Source organism: Boleophthalmus pectinirostris, unplaced genomic scaffold (assembly GCF_026225935.1).
Source record: "Boleophthalmus pectinirostris isolate CB_2022bp ecotype Guang Dong unplaced genomic scaffold, ASM2622593v1 HiC_scaffold_12, whole genome shotgun sequence".
NCBI classification, from domain to species: domain Eukaryota; kingdom Metazoa; phylum Chordata; class Actinopteri; order Gobiiformes; family Gobiidae; genus Boleophthalmus; species Boleophthalmus pectinirostris.
Window position 1 is genome coordinate 2,014,237 of NW_026571018.1, and position 21,370 is coordinate 2,035,606.

At 44.9% G+C, this 21,370-nt stretch overlaps 1 protein-coding gene across 1 annotated transcript; it reads right to left on the reverse strand.

The window, feature by feature from the left end:
* Positions 1 to 2,845: 2,845 nt before the first annotated feature.
* tmprss15 (transmembrane serine protease 15) lies at positions 2,846 to 19,779 on the reverse strand. The gene is made up of 30 exons (XM_055148672.1): positions 19,600 to 19,779; positions 19,376 to 19,444; positions 18,748 to 18,857; positions 18,199 to 18,320; positions 17,863 to 17,930; positions 17,272 to 17,414; positions 16,317 to 16,356; positions 15,810 to 16,006; positions 14,603 to 14,722; positions 14,352 to 14,457; positions 12,481 to 12,590; positions 12,264 to 12,404; positions 11,008 to 11,157; positions 10,835 to 10,940; positions 10,479 to 10,629; positions 9,982 to 10,123; positions 9,759 to 9,845; positions 9,553 to 9,678; positions 9,016 to 9,159; positions 8,767 to 8,877; positions 8,539 to 8,653; positions 7,785 to 7,877; positions 7,656 to 7,699; positions 7,303 to 7,389; positions 6,796 to 6,940; positions 5,982 to 6,163; positions 5,064 to 5,153; positions 4,824 to 4,963; positions 3,686 to 3,740; positions 2,846 to 3,591 (listed from the first exon to the last, which is right to left on the reverse strand). The coding sequence occupies exons 3-30, from the start codon at positions 18,854 to 18,856 to the stop codon at positions 3,482 to 3,484; spliced, it is 3,234 nt and encodes a 1,077-aa protein (XP_055004647.1). The 5' UTR covers position 18,857; positions 19,376 to 19,444; positions 19,600 to 19,779; the 3' UTR covers positions 2,846 to 3,481.
* Positions 19,780 to 21,370: the final 1,591 nt, after the last annotated feature.

Sequence of the window (21,370 nt, forward strand, 5' to 3'; positions counted from 1 at the left end):
GTTTACTCCTTCCTTCTCTTCCTTTATGTCCCCTCTTCCTGCATTTTACCCCCTCCTTTTTCCTGCACAAGCCCGCTCCCCTCCTCACCCTCCTTCCTCATCAAGTTTGGTTTAGTTCTACTTTGGTCCTGGTTTAGACATAGTTAAGTCCTCACTTAGTCCTGGTTTAGTCCCGGTTTGGAATCTGAATCTGGTTCATTTAAAAGTGCAGGTTGAAGAGAGTTTATCATATTTATGTTTAACAAACACTTCATGAGAGGAGGTTTAGTCCTGTTTTTATTTTTAAATGTCCCTCTCTTTGAGCTGTTAAAATGAAGTTTCCTTATCATGAACGGACCTGGACTTGTGTTTTGTTTCATTCACACGTTTTTAAACTCTACACATTCTTCATTAGAATTATTTGGATCGTGAATTTCTTCCCTGGAATTGACCCAAGCTCTTCTGAACTAAAAGTAAAAGGAGCTGTTCACTTGAAAACGATTACTTCATGACATCACAATTTAGAACAGAGCGTTTTGAGCTGTGGAGATGCAGACAGACTAATAATAAAGAGTTACTCAAATGTGTGAATGAAAGAAAACACAACTCCAGGTCTGTTTTTGAGGAGGGTTTAAAGCTTTAGAGTCAGTTCAGTGTTATTCAGTGTAGCAGCTTTACACACACTCACACTTTAATATCACAGAAACCACAGCAGGGGGCTCGGAAGGCACTGATCCGACTTTTTCAGTTCCAATACCAGTTTCAATACTACACCTTTAAATATAAACTATACACTAAAATAAAATAAGACCAAACTGACCCACGTGTGTGATGGAGCTGTGCTGTGTCGCTCAGGTAACACAGAACAACGATTGTAATGTAACGTCTCATTACGTCACTGTAAATGTCCAAACAGAAGAAAGATAGATAGATGGATAGATGGATGGATGGATGGATGGATGAATGGATAGATGGGGAGAGAAAGATTGAAAGAGAGATAGATGAGTAGATAGATAGATGGGAAGAGAGAGAGAGAGAGAGATAGATAGATGGGGAGAGAAAGAGAGATTGATAAATAGATGATAGATAGATGAGAGAGAAAGATGGATGGATAGATGGGGAGACAGATTGAGAGAGAGAGAGATAGATGATAGATAAATAAATACATTAAATAGATAGATAGATAAATAAATAAATAGATAGATAGATAGAGATAGAGACTGATTGAGAGATGGACAGATGTCAAAGGTTAAAACTTGAAACTCATGCTGAGGCCCCCTCCTGGGTGACTGAGGGATTACAGTGGTCCTTATTCATCTGAGTTTAGATTTGAGACACTTTTATTGATTTATTTTAATACCTCTAAAAATGCAGTTCACAAACTCTGCTTAAATCATGTATTTTTCTAAATGTCTAAGATCAAATCAGACCACATTTGTCAAAAGGCAGGTCAAAAGTTTAGAAAATCAGACATGATACTAAAACTGGTATTATTAATTTTTGGCAGATCTGGATCCTAAAAATGTCCCATTCACAAGACAGAACAGAACCTTTACTGAACGTGTTTAGAATGATCTGGAGCTGGATCAGAACAAGTGTAAGAGCACAGAGACTAGTCTATGCCCACAGACCACTGACAGATTACAGCCATATAAGGACACATGGGAATAGAAAAGAAAGTACTCGTTCCTGGTTTGGTCCTGGTTCGGTCCTGGTTCGGTCCTGCTTTACTCTGTGGTTTAAAGTTGACCCTGTGCTCTGTGGTTGCAGGTCGGCACTGACGGGCTGCTGAGGATCTGAGGAGCTGATCACAGATATTTAGATTTAATATATTATAATGAAAATAATTATTATTGTGAATAAATTCTATAATCATGGAATAAGAGCTGCTCCCTGCGTCAGCCAATCAGATGTCTCTCTCCTGCGTCGACCAATCAGACGGCGGCTTCCTGGAATCCCGTTGCCGTGGAAAGACCCCGTCAGCCGATCAGGGTCAAAGGTCGTGTGTGTTTTCTACTCCGCCCACTTTCTGTGAATAAGATTTTACTGCAATAAATACTGCATGAGTAGTACTCTGACTCAGTACTTTAATATACGAGTACTTTTACTGCTGAGGATCTCAGATGGTCCAGGGGTTTAGACCTGGTTCAGTCCTGGTTTGGTTCTACAGTTCCACTGAGGAGAGTGTAAAAAGTCATATTTTCACACACAAATTAAAGGTTCATGTTTTTTTAAATTCAATTATTTATAGTTATTTATAATCTTTAGGTTTAAATCTCAGATGTGCAGAGTCACACCATAGTCTGATTCATCAGACGGTTTCACTTTGTAGAGACCGTCTGACCTCGCAGCATTAGGATTCATTCACTTGACAGTAGCTGCTGTTTAGTCGTGATGTATGTAATGCTCTGCTAACGGGGCTAACTGGTATATTAAACTTTTCCCAAATCCTGTAGGAAGAAGGACAATAACGTCTTTGCCCTTGATAAAATTCACCAAACATTCTCTTTGTTCCAGCTTTAAATCCTTGATCTCGGGAATCGTTGCCAACACAGAATGTCTGTCTCTTTGCTGATTGGCTGGTGCCCGAACTCACACTTCAGGGGTTTTTTCGAACTGTTTGTTGTATTCTGATTCCTGACCTGGAGAGAAATGTAATTGAGTGGAGGCACTAGGAGTCACACCCACAGACTCTATAAAGAAGTGTTCTCAAGCGAGTGTCATCCACAGCGTTCAGCTCCAGTCAAATGAAGCTCAGGTTGCGAGTACTGTTAGTAATGTCCATTTATATCCTGGATCTATTATAGTTGTGATTTATTTACACGATCTACGGTTACACCAGAGTCACACCACAGAGTCACCGGCAAGACAAGACAAGTTTATTTGTACAACACAGTTGGTACACAAGGTAATTCAAAGTGCTTCAAAGTGAAGATTCATCGATACACAAAATGATCTTTTGATTTAGTCTCTCACATTAATAACAGGTTTATAATTTTGCATCAATCTAGATCTTTCTAGATCTTTTTTACAACACAAGGAGACCAAAGTGCTTTGCAAATCAACACAATATACAATAAAAACATACACAATATCCAACAGAAGTAAAACAAATAATGCACTATGAGAGTTAAAACCAGTCTGAAAAAAAAAAAAAAAGAGCTTGAGTCTGGATTTAAACAAGACAAGTCTGACGGGGGGCAGTTTGTTCTCCTATTTCTCACAGTCTGACCCCATCTGAGAGAATGACATCATCACAGGGTTATATTTACTATTTACACTGAACCCTGGGATTTGTAGTCCACATGGAAGAGTTGTAGTCCTCTGATCTCAGCCGTAGTGGGAGTTGTAGTCCTCTGGTCACAGCTGTAGTGGGAGTTGTAGTCCTCTGGTCACAGTTGTAGTGGGAGTTGTAGTCCTGTGGTCACAGCTGTAGTGGGAGTTGTAGTCCTCCGGTCTTAGCTGTAGTGGGAGTTGTAGTCCTCTGTAGTTTAGGTGTAGTTTAGCCGTGCGAGCGTTGCATCTGAGTGATCCAGGAAGTGAAGGCGGAGACTCGGGCGTAGACTCCGGGACTCTGAGGGTCTCCACAGCCATCGCCGAATGATGTCACACCTGAAGCAGCCAATCAGAGCACAACATTTACACTGAACGTGCCTCTCAAGGTTTGCATTTCAGTAACAATTATGATGATATGAATGAAACTGACCGATCTGAGTCCAGTGACCGTTCTGCAGGATCATCAGAGGACCTCCCGAGTCGCCCTGAGACACAAACAACACGTGAGTGCAAGATCTGAGACAGGTCCTGGTCCAGACCTGGTCCTGGTCTAGACCACAGGCTATATAAAGTCGTGTTCTGAGGGAGTGTGATGTGACCCGCAGTGTTCAACTCCAAAGGAAGCTCATCCAGGCTGGAGAATCCATGTGGCATTCGTTGATTTGTTTTTCAAAATAAAACCAAAAGGAAGAAAATGAAAAACACTAAAATTTTCTTCATTATTTGTCTCCAAAACCAAAATGAAAAAAACGATAATGATTTATTTATTTTTTTTTCCAGTTTTCGATTTTGTGTTCAAATGAAAAATGGAAAAAACAGATAATGGCCATTTCTGTGACTTTAAACCGCTATGCTGGACTAAACCAGGACTGAACCAGGACTAAACCAGTCTCAGTCCTTGTCTCAGACCTGGTCTGGTCCCGGTCTGGTTCCGGTCTCAATCCTGATAACCTGACACGCACCTCTGGGCCTGTCCTGACACTCCTGGTTCAGTCCTGGCTGAAGTCCTGGTTTAGGACTGAGACCGGGACTAGGGCTGAGACCAAGACTGAGACCGAGACCAGGACTGAGACTGGGACCAGACCGGGACAAGATCAGGCTTGAAATCGGGGCTGAGACCGGACTAGACTAGGACTGAGACCGGCTTAGTACTGGTTCAGTCCTGGTTTAGACCTGGTTCAGTCCTGGTTTAGACCTGGTTCAGTCCTGGTTCGCAGGATCGCAGGTTAAGTCACAGAAACAGGAAACAGTCGTTATCCATTTTTTCCATTATTCAAAACACGCACAAAATCGAAAACTGAAAAAATTAATCATTATCTGTTTTTTAATTTTGGTTTTGGAGACAAATAATGAAGAAAATTGTTTTTTTTTTTTTTTCATTTTCTTATTTTTGGTTTTATTTTGAAAAGCAAATGAACGAATGATACACGGATTCCGAATCACGCCCGTGCTCACTTCCTGTCTGAAACACTTTAGATATGTCCAGACACATGTATACGATATGGTCCAGACCTGGTCCTGGCTCAGACCTGGTCTTGGTACCAGCCAGACTTTGGCAGGTGTTGTACCTGGCAGGTGTCGGTGCCGCCCTCCTCCCGTCCCGCACACAACATCAGGTCTGAGATGTTGTACTGAGGCAGCTGCTCCTGACACAGAGTCTGAGGAACCAGAGGAACCTGAGCCTCCTGCAGAACATCAGGGAGAGAACCTGAAAAACACACAGCTCTGTTACACCCTCTCTGCTCCTGTCTGCTCCTCTGCTCTGATTGGCTGCTTCGAATTCGTGCTGCGCTCTGATTGGCTCTCACCTCCACTCGACAGGCGTCCCCAGCCCGCAATGGAGCAGAGAGTCCCGGGGGGCGGGTCCAGCTCCGCCAGACACACCGGCTGCACGTAATCTGTGGAGAGAAGAGACACGTCAGCTCTGTGGAGAGGCAAGCTCATACAGACACATCAGCTCTGTGGAGAGGAGAGCACACAGAGACATGTCAAGTGTGTGGGGAAGCAAGCTTATACAGAGACACATTAGCTCTGTGGAGAGAGAAGCACACACAGAGACAGGTCAGCTCTATGGAGAGGCAACCACACAGAGAAATAAGTCAGGTCTGTGGAGATGCGAGCTCATACAGACACTTAGTAAATAGTATAGAGAGTTTTATACAATGAATGACAGAAATTGACTTAGTGACTTATTAAAATAATTTACGGAGCCGATCATGTGACTAATACTGAAATATCAAACTGGAGTCAAGACTAAGAAACAAACTCGATTCAGATCCCACGTTAATAAAAAAAAACAAAAAAAAACTCTTTTTTTAGACAATCTCCTGTGATTTTCCACATTAAATGGTAAAACTGTGACTTTTTTCTTTCCATGTGTCCTTATATCTGTGTAATCTCTCAGTGGTCCAGGTCTAACCCAGGTCTAACCCAGGTCTAACCCAGGTCTAACCAGGTCTAACCCAGGTCTAAACCCAGGTCTAAACCAGGTCTAAACCAGGTCTAAACCAGGTCTAAACCAGGTCTAAACCAAGTCCATGGGTGTATACTAGTCTATGTGCTCTTACACTTGTTCTGATCCACGTCCAGATCGTTCTACACACAGTCAGGAAAGGTTCTGCTCTGTCTTGTCAGTGGTATTTTTTTAGGATCCAGACCTGAGAATAATGAGGATCTAGTTCCAACACTAGTTTTAGGCTCGATTAGCGTCGGCTCGTGTGACTCACCGCTGAAGCTGACTGGCTCCTGCAGCTGCATCAGGGTGATGTCGGCGCGTTTGATTCGCCGGTCGTACAGCGGGTGTATAATGATGCGTTTGATTGGTCGGGACTGCACCTCGGGACTGGAGGGTTGTGATTGGGCGCTGAGGCCCAGCACTGCCTGCCACCGCTCCACGTGCATGTTCTTCCTGCAGAGGTCAAAGGTCAGAAAAGGGGAAATGTAAAGCACCATAGATATAGAATGGTAGATTTCGCGTTCAGCCTCTTGATGCGCAATAATACCGCCGCCATCTTGGTACAGAGGTTCCATGGTCTAAACCAGGACTGAACCAGGATTGAACCAGAGCTGAACCCAGACTAAACCAAGTCTAAACCAGGACCAAAACAGGACTAAACCCAGACTGAACCAGGAGTGAACCCGGACTAAAACAGGACTAAAACAGCACTAAAACAGGACTCAACCAGGACTCAACCATGACTGAACCAGGACCAAAACAGGACTAAACCAGGACTAAACCAGGTCTAAAACAGGACTAAAACAGGACTGAACCAGGACTGAACCAGGACTGAACCAGGACTTATCTTGTACTGCTGCTTGGTCAGTAGGAAACATTGATGATGTTCATTCATTTAAAGCCGCGTTACTCCAGTACCAAGATGGTGGCTTTGTTGACTCAATCATTTGGTCGTCAATGCGAGATCTACCATTCTACATCTATAGTGAAGCACCGGCTGTGTCCAAATGCCGCTTCCCTCGATCTGTACAAACTTATATATTCTTTAAATTTATTATTTAAAACAGTAAAACCAAGACCCAGACCCGTAGACGCAGTGGGCGGCCGTCAGGACCCAGTCTTCACCAATCAGAGTTCCTCCACACACGTGACGCCCCGACCACCAAAGAGACACAATCCACGGCCACGCCCCCTTCGCCGCATCAACTCCCCCCACGATCCGCCCACCTCCTGAAACACACAAAACAAAAAAGTGTATACGAGATTTTTGCGATTCTTTAATTTTGACTCAGTTTGGTGAAATAAAACCAGTTGTAAATATAAATTATATTTACACAAATCAAGAAATAGTTTGTGGAAAAAAAGTCAAGAAATGTGTTGAAAATGACAATTCCTTATATTTTCAATTAAACCAGGACTTCAACAACAAATGGTATGAGGATGCGATGAGTCAAACAGATATGGTGATGGTACATTAGTTATTTTTATTTTTACAAATCTGAAAAACTAAAGTGACTCAATTAAAGCTACACTTAAGCAAAATAAGTGATTAAAGATTATTTAAACTATAATTGAAAAATCTCAATACTCACCGGCGTCCTCTGATTGGCCACCTGTGTCTCCTCTCTGCTCTGATTGGTTAAACTCAAACGTGAGGTTCACCTGTCGGACTCCACAGGCTGAAAACACAGATCCACAGTCAAGACTAAACCAGGACCAAACCAGGATTAAACCAGAACTAAACCAGGACTAAATCAGGGCTAAACCAGATCTAAACTGGGTCTAAACCAGGACTAAACTGGGACTAAATCAAGACTAAACCAGATGTACACTGAGTCTAAACCGGGACTAAACCAGGACTAAACCAGGACTAAATCAGGATTAAACCAGATCCAAACTGGGTCTAAACCAGGACTAAAAAAGGTCTTTCTTGTGTTGGACTCACGGAGGTTGCTGCAGTTCAGAGACACGACGTTCTCACACTTCTCCCTGTGACAAAATCACACTAGCGTGAGACACCAAACACACACACGCACGCACACACACACACACACACAGTAGGGGGCGCTCTTACAGTATATCTGTTTGGATGGTCTCGTTTGACACAGACACGGAGACAAACGGAGAATCTTCGGGACGAGACGCGACCGGGCTCCAGAGTCCAGACCTGAAAAACGCGCACACTTTAAACCCAGAAGCACAGAGGAATTTTTGGATTTCTCAGCGTGAGTATCATAGCAACCAAAGAGCCAATCAGGAGCGAGTCTACTGAAGGCGAGCACGTGCACACACTGTCAATCAAACCTGTTGCTAAGACTAACGGGAATGACCTCAAGGAAAGAAGGTGCCCATCAATCTGTCATTATGATGCTTTTCTGAAACCTTCAAGGCTCAAAGCGCTTTACAACAAGGAACCGCTCACACATTCACACACACATTCATACACCAGTGTTCACAGACACTGGGAGCAGGGTGGCTGAAGTGTCTCGCCAGCATTCATCTGTGGGAGCTGGACCAATATAGCCTAATTCATCAGCCAGTTTCACTTGGTGGAAACCGTCTGACCTCGCAGCATTAGGATTCGTTCACTCGACAGTAGGTAGAAACTTTTTTTTATTTTTTATTTAACCAATCGCTGCTGTTTCATCGTGACGTATGTAATGCTCCAAATCCTGTAGGAAGAAGGACAATAACGTCTTTCCCCTTGATAAAAATCACCAAATATTCCCTTTGTTCCGGCTGGGGAATTGTTGCCAAGACAGAATGTCTGTCTTTGTCTACGTCCATCTCAATGCTTTGTTTACTGTTTACGGCATGCAGGGACTCACCTGTATCCCAGGTATCTGCAGGTGAAATTGGACAGAGGCTGGCTCCACGAGGATGAACACACGGAGAAGTTTGCGGAGGTCACCTGGAACTGAAGACGCTCCGAGTCCAAGAACACTGAAGATACAAGACAAGATCTAAACCAGTTATAAACCAGGCCTAAACCAGGACTAACACAGGACTAAACCAGGAGTAAGCCAGGATTAAACAAGAACTAAACCAGGTCTCACCGCACTGGGCCTCGTCGCTTCCGTCTGGACAGTCCATGTGTCCATCACACTCAGAGTCAGCGGAAACACAGAGACCAGAAACGCACTGGAACTGTCCAACAGGGCAGGGATCTGAAGACAGACATGGGGACAGATGAGACAAGGGGACAGGTGAGACAGGGGGACAGGTGAGAGAGGGGGACAGGTGAGAGACGACAGGGGAAGAGGCAGGGACAGGTGAGGGAACAAACAGGGGATAGGTGCTCTGACCTGGTGACCCCAGATTGACCCCGGAGCTGAAGTTTGCCTTGAAACCTCGGCCCGAGGTTGAGCTGTCCGTCAAGAATATTAGGGACATCTGATTGGTCGAGGAGAAGAGGTCGTGGGTGGGGCCTCTGGTTCCAGTGAACACACCTGAGGAAAGAAAACCGGTTCAGATCCTCCCTAAACCAGTTCCTCTTGACCTGATCCTCTTTTTGACCTAATCCTCCACCAGACCTGATCCTCATCTAGACCAGACCCTCCTCTAGACCAGACCTTCCTCTTAACTAGACCCTCCTCTAGGCCAGACCTTCCTCTAGACCTTATCCTCATCTAGACCAGACCCTCCTCTAGACATGACCCTCCTCTAGACCAGACCCTCCTCTAGACCTGAGCCTCCTCTAGATCCAATCCTCTTCTAGACTCGATTATCCTCTTGACCTCATCCACCTCTAGAGTAGATCCTCGTCTAGACCTGTTCAGACCCTTCTAGATCCCTGATTTTTCCAGACCCCTCTAAGTCTGGTTGAAATCCCTGGTCCAGACCGAGCAGAGTAGAATTCGGCTCTGGTCCGTCTCTGATCTCCAAAGTGTCGTAGAACGTCTCCAGGTCCAAGTCCAGAAAATGGAGCTGAAGGTTTTTCCCCGCATCAGTGTGAAGCCTCCACAGACCTGCACAGAGACCGGGTTTAGACCGGGTTTAGACCGGGTTTAGACCAGGTTATACCAAGTTAGACAGTAGTAGTACTCACAGTTGGCCTTGTTGCCGTAATAATCGGGGTAGTTGGGCGAGCTGAAGGTGCCGTTGTCATGGAGATCGAACGGCCCTCCGCAGTCGGCTGAAAGACACAACAATCAACCAATCAGAGAGCAGAACAGAGCACAAACCCCACCCCCTGGAGCCTTAAGTCGTTGTTACTTCGTCAAAAACAGACCCGAAGTTATGTTTAATACCTGGGAGGGGGCGGGGCATACCTGGGAGAGGGGCGGGCGTGGTCGGGGGCGGGACGTTGGTGGGCTCTGGGGGGGCGGGGCCACAGGGCTGTGACGTGAAGGTGATGTCATCAAGAGCGATGTCGTTCAACCGGCCTCCATTTTTCTGAGCCTCAAACACCACCTGAAAAAAAAACAGGACTGAACCAGGTCTAAACCATGACTGAACCAGAACTAAACCACGTCTAATGCAGGACTGAACTAAGACTGAACCAGGACTAAACCAAGACTAAACCAGGACTAAACCAGAACTAAAAAAGAACTAAACCACTACTAAACCAGGGCTAAACCAGGACTAAACTAGAACTAAACCAGGACTAAACCAGAACTAAACCAGGTCTAAACCAGGACTGAACCACAACTAAACCAGAACTAAACCAGGTCTAAACCAGGACTGAACCAAGACTAAACCAGGACTGAACCAGGACTGAACTAGGACCAAACCAAGACTAAACCAGGCCTAAACCCGGCCCCCGTACCTGTGTGTGACTGTAGTTGTGTAACTGGACTTGGCCTTGATACCAGAAGTCCCCGTAGTCCCCGTGTCTCTGCAGCAGGAGCAGGTCTGGCAGGTCCGGCCGGAGCAGCAGGACCCTGAGGAAGAACACGTCTGCTCCGAACATGTGATACCTGAAAAACACGAGAGACAAACAAATGAAACAAGAGTCAAACAAACATAATTCTCTCAAACTCATTCTCTCATCGTCCTTCTGCTCTCGTCTTCTGTTGAGGTCTAAGGGGACTTCAGGCGGCAGTCTAATGGGTTTACGGGGTCAGTTGTAACAGGGTCAGACTCTGGCCTAACGATGAGTTCAGGGGCGGAGATTGCTCTTACCAGAAGGACAGACAAGAGGCGCCAGAGGATGGTCTCAGAGGAACACTCAGGATCCGGAAAGTCTTCAACCAAGACCCAGGACTGGTCGGAGTCGACACATAAAACCCTGAAACAAAATCTGGTTTAGTCCTGGTTCAGTTGTGGTTCAATCCTGGTTCAGTTGTGGTTCAGACCTGCGCTGGTCCCTGTGGTGTGGTCCTCACTGGGTCCGGTCCCTGTGGGGAACTGATCTCCTCTGGTCCTGATCCAGTCCTGGTCTTGGTCTGGGTCTCGTCTCCAGAAACACCAACCGTCCTCGAAGGTACAGCTCAGCATCTGCTCATCTGCAACACAGCACCCTGCATTTGACCCGTCCCCCAGTGTCTCTGTGTTAAACCTGCATTTGACCCGTCCCCCAGTGTCTCTGTGTTAAACCTGCATTTGACCCGTCCTCCACTGTCTTGGGCTTAGACCTGTCAGTGGGACCCATCTCTAGATCTTGAGCTGGTCTTAGTCAGGACTACCTTAGCTCCCAGAGACTAGAAGAACATTCAAACTCCACACAGACAGACTAAACCAGGGTTAAACCTAGACTAAACTGGGACTAAACCACATCTAAACCAGAACCAAACCAGGTCTAAACCAGGACTAAGCCAGGTCTAAAACAAGATTAAACCAGGACTAAACCATGAATAAACCAGGCCTAAACCAGGACTAAACTAGGACTAAACCAGAACTACACTAGGAATAAACCAGGACTAAACAAGGACTAAACCAGGGCTAAACCAGAACTAAACTAGGACTAAACCAGGACTAAACAAGGACTAAACCAGGTCTAAAACAAGATTAAACCAGGACTAAACCATGAATAAACCAGGCCTAAACCAGGACTAAACTAGGACTAAACCAGAACTACACTAGGAATAAACCAGGACTAAACAAGGACTAAACCAGGACTAAACCAGGGCTAAACCAGAACTAAACTAGGACTAAACCAGGACTAAACAAGGACTAAACCAGGACTAAATCAGGTCTAAACCAGGACTAAACTAGAACTAAACCAGGCCTAACCCAGGTCTAAACCAAAGCTAAACCAGGACTAAACCAGGACTGAACCAGGACTAAACCAGGTCTAAACTAGGACTAAACCAGGTCTAAACCAAGTTTAAGCCAGGAATAAACCAGACCTAAACCAGGCCTAAACCAGGGCTAAACCAGAACTACACTAGGACTAAACCAGGACTAAATCAGGTCTAAACCAGGATTAAACCAGGACTAAATCAGGACTAAACTAGCACTAAACCAGGACTAAACAAAGACTTTTCTGTGGCTCTCTGTGTTTGTGTTTGAATGCGGGACAAGGTCAGATGATCGGGACATGTGAGCGTAAATATAATGTAAACATAAGTACAGGGTGGGTGTATTGCGGGATAGGGTCAGAGGATCTTACTGCTGAGGTCAGTTAAATTCTCAGTGTTGAACGTGGCCCTGAAACCCCGCCCCTCTCCCAGGTCATCCGACACAAACTCCGCTGATGATTGGTCGCTCAGCAGCCACACTCTTCCTGGAGGGGTGGAGCCTGAGAGGTCAGCTGATCGGGGAGAGAGGAGAGAGCCAATCAGAGACGAGCGGGTGAGAGGACTTCCGAACAAAAGGTGAATACGAACCGATCAGCCGCCGGTTCGCTCCCACGCCCTCGAACAGCCGCAGGAAGTCCCGCCTCTCCTCCGTCTCGAAGAAGAGGAAGTCTACTCTGATTGACAGGCCTGGCTCCGCCCTGAAACACACCACCACAATAAGATCCAGTCCACATTTCATAAACAAAAGCCCTATTTGACTCCACTTGTCCTCATTAAGAGAATAAAACTGTAAAATCAACTAAGAGCAAGAATACCAATAAATAATAAACAGGTAAAAAAACATAAAAATAAAATAAAAGACACAAAGGAGCACGCGGTGTTAAAAGTCACAGAATAAAAAAACTTCCCTGGTTATATGTCTCGGCTATGTCTACGTTTATATGATGACGGTATGACCAGAAGACGCAAAAGTGGTGTCGCGTCTTCACTTTTTATTCCGCACTTAGACAAGCATTTTCGGGAGTAAATCTGCTGCATACGGTGACGCAAAAGCGTGTGGAATTGGACTGGGTGTGTTTGTACTTAAAGCAACAAGAGTGTCTTTGGATACACGGAAGTTTTCACGTCACACATTTTCATCAGCTCCTCCTTCCACAAAGTTGGCCCACCATCGACTGGTTCTCCAGGTCTCGTCCAGATCCGTCTGACTCGACTGCGATGACCTGGTGCATCCAGAATTTGACAGAGGTGATTACAGATCCTTCTCTGTTCACTAATAGTGTCTCTGCAGATTCTCCACATTTGTTGGGAGCCTCCTGTAAGTTTATTAGAGCTGGAAATGATCCGACATGTTTGTTTCTGTGTACTGTGTAGGGGCGGCAGTAGCTCAGTTGGTAGAGCATTTGCCCACTGATCTAAAGGTTGGCGGTTCGAATCCAGCTCTCAACATAAACATCACAGGTTGAGTGGTCAGATCCACTGACCCACAGGTTGGCTGGTGTGATTCCAGCTCCCACAGATGAATGCTGTCGTTGTGTCCTTGGGCAAGACACTTAACCCACCTTGCCCACAGTGTCTGCGTACACTGGTGTGTGAATGTGTGTGTGAATGGGTGAGTGGTTCCTTGTTGTAAAGCGCTTTGAGTGCCTTGAAGGTGGAAAAGCGCTGTAGAAAAATGTGACCATTTACCATTTACCATTTACTGTATGTATGTGACGTAAATGTGTACATGATCTGACCAGAGTTTTGCGTCTTGGGCAGTGTAGATGGAAACACTACGGTGGAGTGTATTTAACTTTTCCACTCTGGAGGGTGGTTTCAGCTTTTTGGGTTTTTAAGCCACAAAAACACCGTCACCGTCTAAACGAAAGACACTTCAGATTTCAGATTTGATAACTGCATTTACCTGTTTTTCAAATTTAAAATAATTATTTTATTATTTTTAGGACTGGGTATCATTAAGAAGTTGCTGATACGATACATACCTCGATACATAGGCCACGATATGATATGGTTTTGGATACAGTGCACTTTCGATTTGATACAATTCGATATGATATATTTCAAAACGATTCAATATGGTTCAGTAAAAAACTAAGGCTAAATCATAGCTGTGATACTAAATATGAAAAACGCCCATTTTACTCAAAACTGTGGATATGTCAAGTCTATCACATAAACAAGTGAACTTTCTCCAAACAAGCAATAAAACTGAAGCTCTTTCACGAAATAATCTACTAAGATAAACCAAAAAAATACTCTTGGTGATATATCGATACAGCAGCCGACGATAGCAATACTCTATCATCAAACAAATCATCAATATTTCCATATTTTTGCACAGCTCTACTTTCAATACTGATAGAGATTTGTGGTTTTACCTTCATTGAGACTCAAAAAAAAAAAAAAAGAGAGAGAGTACAGAATAATACGTGAATCAAGCTTTTATTGTGAAATACCTGAGGATCCAACGACAGGAAGTGGAGCTGCTGTAGTTCCCACTCACGGAGGAAGTGAAGGAGCCATTGGGGCCCTGGAGCAAGAAATTGCCATCGCACGACGTCGCTGTGAAGAGAGAGAAACAGTTAGGACCGTTGCCATAGCGGTTAACAATTAGACACACATTGTCTCTTTGAATGGTCCACCGTCCTCAAAATCTCTAAAACTGTGTGTCTGCGTGTGACAGGTGCTGATTTGTGACAGGTGTTACCGCAGGTGCTCTGGTTCTCGTCTGATCCATTGGGACAGTCTTTGTGTCCGTCACAGAATTGACCAATCAGAACGCAGCCTGAGCCGTTGGAGCAGCTCATGTGACCGTCCGGACACGGAACTGAAACAGAGAGCAGGCCTTAAGGGCGGAGTGCACTTTTAGTTTCACTTTTAGTTACAGAGACTTTAAGTGTGATGAGAGCAGGGTGTGGGGGGCATGGCAGATTGTAAAGTTTTGAATCAAACACAGGGGTCATTAACTTTTTTCTCTGGGGGTCACATTATCTCTCCTGACTGTGATGGGGGTCAGGGCCATATAACAGAATTGTTTGACCCTGACGACGCAGATTATATTCTTTGAAAAGCGCCGCACTTTCTTTACATATCAGACAAACTGCACGGTCCTCACACTGAACAAAAAAATAATCAGTCGTCCACTGTTCTTTGAAAACTTGGAACTCTATGTCAGCTTTTGTTGTCCTTAACTTCACTACAGAACTCTACGCATGTGACTGCCACTGTTTGATTTCGAGTTTGTCAGGTGACGAAAATTCGGTTGCAAATTCAGCAGCAAATGTAAATATGTTATATAACTATTTAAATCTAAATAAAAACACTGAATATGAATACACATTTTAAATTGAAAAAAAAAAATCAACAAAATACAAGATACAGACGTATTATTATTTACCAAAAAGTAATAAAAAAAAATAGGCCTTGACACTTTTGAGGATTGCCTCATAGGGCCAGTTCAAGTGGTGGGGGCAGAGGGGCTCAGGGGGCCATTCAGAGGGACGTGGCGGGCAGGAGTCGGCCCACGGGCCTTAGTTTGATGACCCCTGATCTAGAGGTTTTGTCCCTCTCAGAAAATAATTGTTTGCAGATTGTCTGATGTAAAGAAACCTGGGTGTTTATTTCTTATAGTTTCTGTCATAAAGAGGCACTCACCTGGAGAGGAGCTGGGGGTCACACCTGGAGTCACTGAGGTGGTGGGAGGGGTCACAGTGGTGGTGGGAGGGGTCACAGAGGTGGTGGGAGGGGTCACAGAGGTGGTGGGAGGGGTCACAGTGGTGGTGGGAGGGGTCACAGAGGTGGTGGGAGGGGTCACAGAGGTGGTGGGAGGGGTCACAGTGGTGGTGGGAGGGGTCACAGAGGTGTGGAGGGGTCACAGAGGTGGTGGAGGGGTCACAGAGGTGGGTAGAGGTCACAGGGGTGGTGGTGGTGGAGGGTCACAGAGGTGGTGGGAGGGGTCACAGAGGTGGTGGGAGGGGTCACAGTGGTGGTGGAGGGGTCACAGAGGTGGTGGGAGGGGTCACAGAGGTGGTGGGAGGGGTCACAGAGGTGGTGGTAGAGGTCACAGTGGTGGTGGGAGGGGTCACAGAGGTGGTCGAAATGGCTCCTTTGTCTGAATAAAGATAAAAATACACAAACCACATGTAAGCCTGGTTGACTTTAGAGCAACAGATGTCTCCAGCGTTTAAAGTGAACCATACTGCCCCCTGGAGGGACCAGTTCAGGGTCTGGGGCCGATAAGGCGCGGTTAATGACCAAAAATGATTGGACAAGAGAGAATGCTGAGTCAGAACAAAACTAGATTCAAGCAGATCTAATCTTTGACCAAACTCTGACATGATCTTGATTTAAACCGCCATATTTCCAGTGATGACAACTTAATATGTTGAGCTGAGAGCCTCCGCAAAACAAAACTAGTGCACAGAGAACAGGTCATAACGCCTCTGAGCTGAACCAGAGCCACTGTTACAAAAGAGAGATTTAGACACAGAAGTGAAAGACACAGAAAAAAAACCTGACAATAAACAGGGAGTTTAGTGTTTATGATTCCCTTTTACATTTATGGAGTTCACAAACTTCCAAAGCCCATTTCTCAAGACTTTTTCCACTGTTAGGATCCAACAACCACACAATTACGATGTCCAAATCCCAAAACTAAAATATGACAATATCAGAACCAGAAACAAAAGTGAAATGGTTCAAAAGACTTGAAAAGATCAACTTTGTCAATAGACAAACAAACATGGAGGTTTGACGCTCACTTTTTCGGAAAATCCTTCCCAGTATGAATTGCGCAATGACCAGAAGTCCGAAATTCCTGATGCATGTATACTAACATTAATGAAGGCACAAAAGTTTATCGTGTATGATTCTACAAAATAAAAGTTAATGTTAAAGAAAATGTTAAAGAAGAGCATGTGTTTAGGAGTTAGTAGTCGTGTTTTTTTTTTGTCTTTTTTTTTTTTTTTTTTACCCCCATTCCACACAGGAACAGGAGCAGACAGTGACAGGAGCAGACAGTGACAGGAGCAGACAGGACAGGAGCAGACAGTGACAGGAGCAGACAGTGACAGGAGCAGAGAGGGACAGGAGCAGACAGTGACAGGAGCAGACAGGGAGAGGAGCAGACAGTGACAGGAGCAGACAGTGACAGGAGCAGACAGGGACAGGAGCAGACAGGGACAGGAGCAGACAGTGACAGGAGCAGACAGTGACAGGAGCAGAGAGGGACAGGAGCAGACAGTGACAGGAGCAGACAGGACAGGAGCAGACAGTGATAGGAGCAGACAGGGACAGGAGCAGACAGTGACAGGAGCAGACAGTGACAGGAGCAGACAGGGGCAGGGGAGTGAGCTGACGAACTGAAATGTTAGTCACCTGTCACGTTCACGCTGCTCAGGTCAACAACCAATTCCGAGCCTTGGACGAGCTGAAGCCCCACCCCCAGTTGTTGCTCCGCCTCCGGGGCACTCATGGGAAGTAGGAAGCGCAGGTCAATGGTCACCACAATGCTGCCTTTGCTGGATATACCAGTTTAACATGACAGGATCAGTTATGAGCTGAACTGGTTATGATCCTGGTCTGAACCACAGACGGGATCAAAAAGTGGACGGAGTGAGCGTGACGACACCCACAGCGTCCAGCTCCAGTCAAATGAAGCTCATTGAGGCTCACGGTTACAGGAGTGAATCTGGAGCTAAACTCTGTATTATGAAGAGGAATTTAATAATGTAAAATAGCAGAATAAAACCCTCAGAATCATGTAGAGCAGGTTAATATGAACATTTTAAGACCAAAATGACGAGGCTCACAACAGTAGGTACAGAAAGAGGAGCAGCCACAGTTTTCCAGTGTAAGTCAACGGGAGCTGGAGCCAGAACGAGCCGGAAGCTTTGTCCATTTGTTGAAACCGTCTGTGGTCTGGACTCAGATCTGGTTATGATCCTGGTCTGGTTTATTGGTTCTCACCTGAAGTACAGCACGGAGCAGGATTTGAACTGGAGCCTGAGGTCACTGAGAGAAAAGGCCTCGCCCACCTGGAGGTCACAGAGAGGTCACACAGAGGTCACACAGGGGTCACACAGAGGTCAGACTGTATCTTTACAATATTCTGTCCCATCCACAGAGAAAGAGGCCAATAGGAAACAGCGTCTCTCATCTGTGGGCGGGGCGAGCACAGAACAGACGAGGAGAGAGGAGACGAGAACAGAGGAGAGGAGGAAATGAGGAGACAAGGAGACGAGTGAAGGAGGTCAGTGCTACAGGAAGTGTGCATGTCTCTGAGTATGGGTGTGTTTCTCTGACCAGCTTCTGGACGTCAAAGGCAAGAGTTTTGAACTGAGGAGACGAGGAGTTTGTGAGGTCCTCAGAGAAGTTTGCTCCTCCCGAGATCCTCAAGTGGGCCAAGAACACGCCCTCATCTGCTCCTGAAATATCAAATATTTACTATGTAATAATTTGTAATGTAGTTTAGTCTAGTTTAGACTTGGGTAATCCTGGTTTAGTCCTGGTTTATGGTTTAGACCTGGTTTAGTCCTAGTTTAGTCCTGGTTTAGTCCTAGTTTAATCCTGGTTTAGACCTGGTTCAGTCCTGGTTTAGTCCTAGTTGAATCCTGGTTTAGTACTGGTTTAGACCTGGTTTAGTCCTGGTTTAGTACTGGTTTAGTCCTAGTTTAGACCTGGTTTAGTCCTGGTTTAGTCCTGGTTTAGTCCTAGTTTAATCCTGGTTTAGACCTGGTTCAGTCCTGGTTTAGTCCTGGTTTAGTCCTGGTTTAGACCCGGTTTAGTCCTGGTTTAGACCTGGTTTAGTCCTGGTTTAGACCTGGTTTAGTCCTGGTCTGTGGTCAGATTTACCTGTCTTTTGGACGCAGGTGAAGCCGACGACGCTGAGGCCGATGGTGCAGGCAACCAGAATAACCACCATGAGGCTGAGGAGCAGCTCCAGAGACGAGAACTTCTTCATCCTCCAGAGAGAGAGAGACAGGAAACACATTTACACGGCTTTAAAGTGTTGTCATGGTGATGAGCAGAGGCAGCCACAGCTCTGTCAGTCTGGTCTGGGAGAGACTACATTATTTCTACCTCCAGTAATATGTTTGTGAATCATTTTTAGAATCACTGAGTCTGGACACGTTCTCCTTCTAAGACAAGAGAACCTTTCATTTTCACACTAAAATTCCAGCAGAGAATAAATCAAGATAAATAACTGTTGAAAAGACTGACTTCATAATCTAAACCACAAACAATATTCAAAAAAATTAACTTAGTTCAACATTTGTCACGTGATTTTCTGCATAAACCTGATGATGTTTATGTTTTTTTCCAGCTGGGGCCCCTGTTATTCAGAAGATCACCCGGGGCTCCTCTGATCATATTTTACACAAATATAAAAGAGTGAGTCATGTTTTCTCCTGAGATAATATGTTAAAACAAATTTTCCTGTGGGTTTAATTCTGATAAAGACATATAAAACATATCTCACCTGTGTCAGAGGAACGCTCAGGCAGAGTCTTCAAACACAACGAACACCAGAGCAGAAGCAGGTTTGGTCCTAAATACACCACATATAAACGTTTACCTGTCTGCACCTGTCTGCACCTGTCTGCACCTGTCTACACCTCTTTAAATCTGAATATTCTCTTTGTTGTGTTCTACATGGAGGAAACGTGATTGCACCTGTCGCTGAGCTGATCTGTGAACACGAACCTCGGACCTGTCGCTTTTATCTGCTGTCGTTATCGTCGTGGCGCCGTAAACTCAACTGTAAAATCATCTGGAATAATAATAACAGCCCATAAATCATCTGAAAAATCATCTGTAAAAGCATAAAAATCAAACCACAGGAGCTGTTGAGGGAGCAGCGGCTCGGGCACAAAGCGGCCTCCATAAAACCAGAGGATTTCCTGTTCAGTCCCTGCTCCAATAAAGAAATGTTGCTGTTGTGTCCTTGAGCAAGACGCTTCACCCACTCACCTGTGTGAATGTATGTGTGTGGTGACAAGAGGCGCAGATTAGCTGCCACATTTCCATGAGTCTGACCCAGGGCAGCTATAAAAGGAGAGAAGGAAGCAAGGGACCAAGGAAGCAAAGAAGCAAGAAACAAAGGTCTACTGTTTAAAGATTTTTTAAGGTTTAAGGTGATGGTAGAATTTACTGTCCTCTGCATTTGACCCATCCTCCAGTGTCCCGGGGTTAAACCTGAGCAGTGGGACCTTCTCCAGATCTTCTCCAGGATCCTAATCAGGCCCAAACACAAACACAAACACAAACAGATGAGTGCAGAAAGACATGGAGGCAGCTGATCTGAGGATTTCATGTGTTTGTGAAGAGATTTAACTGTGTTTTTATCCAAATAAACCTTATCAAACTTTCTTTGGTGACTCCATTTGACTTCAGGGAAGGAGAGTTTCACTGTGAGAACATTTCACAGTTTTTGGAGTCAAACATAAAAAACAAAGTCAGGTTAACAATCTGTGTGTCATTCGTTCATTCGTTTTTCAATATAAAACCAAAAGTAAGAAAACTGAAAAAACAACAGTTTTCTTCATTATTTGTCGCCAAAACCAAAATGAAAAAATGGATAAAGGCTGTTTCCCATTTCTGTGACTTAAACTGTGATGCTGGACTTTTGAACTGAACTGAACCAGGACTAAAACATTTTCAGCCCTGGTCTGGTCCCAGCCTCAGTCCCGGTCTCAGTCCCAGTCCTGGTCCCGAACTCAGTGCTGGTCTGGTCCCTGTAGTCCTGGTCTCAGTCCCGGTCTGATTCGGGTCTGGTCGGATCTGGTTTAGTCCTGGTTCAGTCTGGCATCGCAGTTTAAGTCACGAAAACGGGAAACGGTCATTATCCTTTTTTTTTCATTTTTCATTTAAACACAAAATCAAAAAATGAAAAAACAAATCATCAGTTCTTGATCAGTCACATCAGTTATCAGTTTTTTCATTTTGGTTTTAGAGACAAATAATGAAAGAAAATAGTTGTTTTTTCATTTTCTTATTTTTGGTTTTATATTGAAAAACGAATAAAAGAATGACAAATGGACTGTTAGCACAAGAATGACCCTGACCTCGGGACCCTGCTTCTGTGAGGCGAGTGTGGCGCCCCCTGTTGGCTGCACTCACATTTGAACAATGAAGGCCGTTTTATAGTTCTGCGTCGATTCAGCGTACACTGCCGCTGTCGCTCTGTCACCATCGTTTTTGATTTATGGATCTGTGTCGAGGTCTGTGTGCCATGAAATAATTCACTGCTATAACATTAGGAGGCTAAGATTTAAAAATGTTGTTCATGTTTACAAAATGAAGCGGGAAAGTGGAGTACTGGAAATGTATGTAGAGCGGATGTAGAGGCGACCACGCTTCATTCACGCTTACAAACCAGGAAGACGTTTGGAAAGATGCAGTGACAACTTCCGGAAGGCTCTGTTTGCAGTCATAAATCTACGGAAGCCGGGAGGGCTCATTACAAACGCAAATG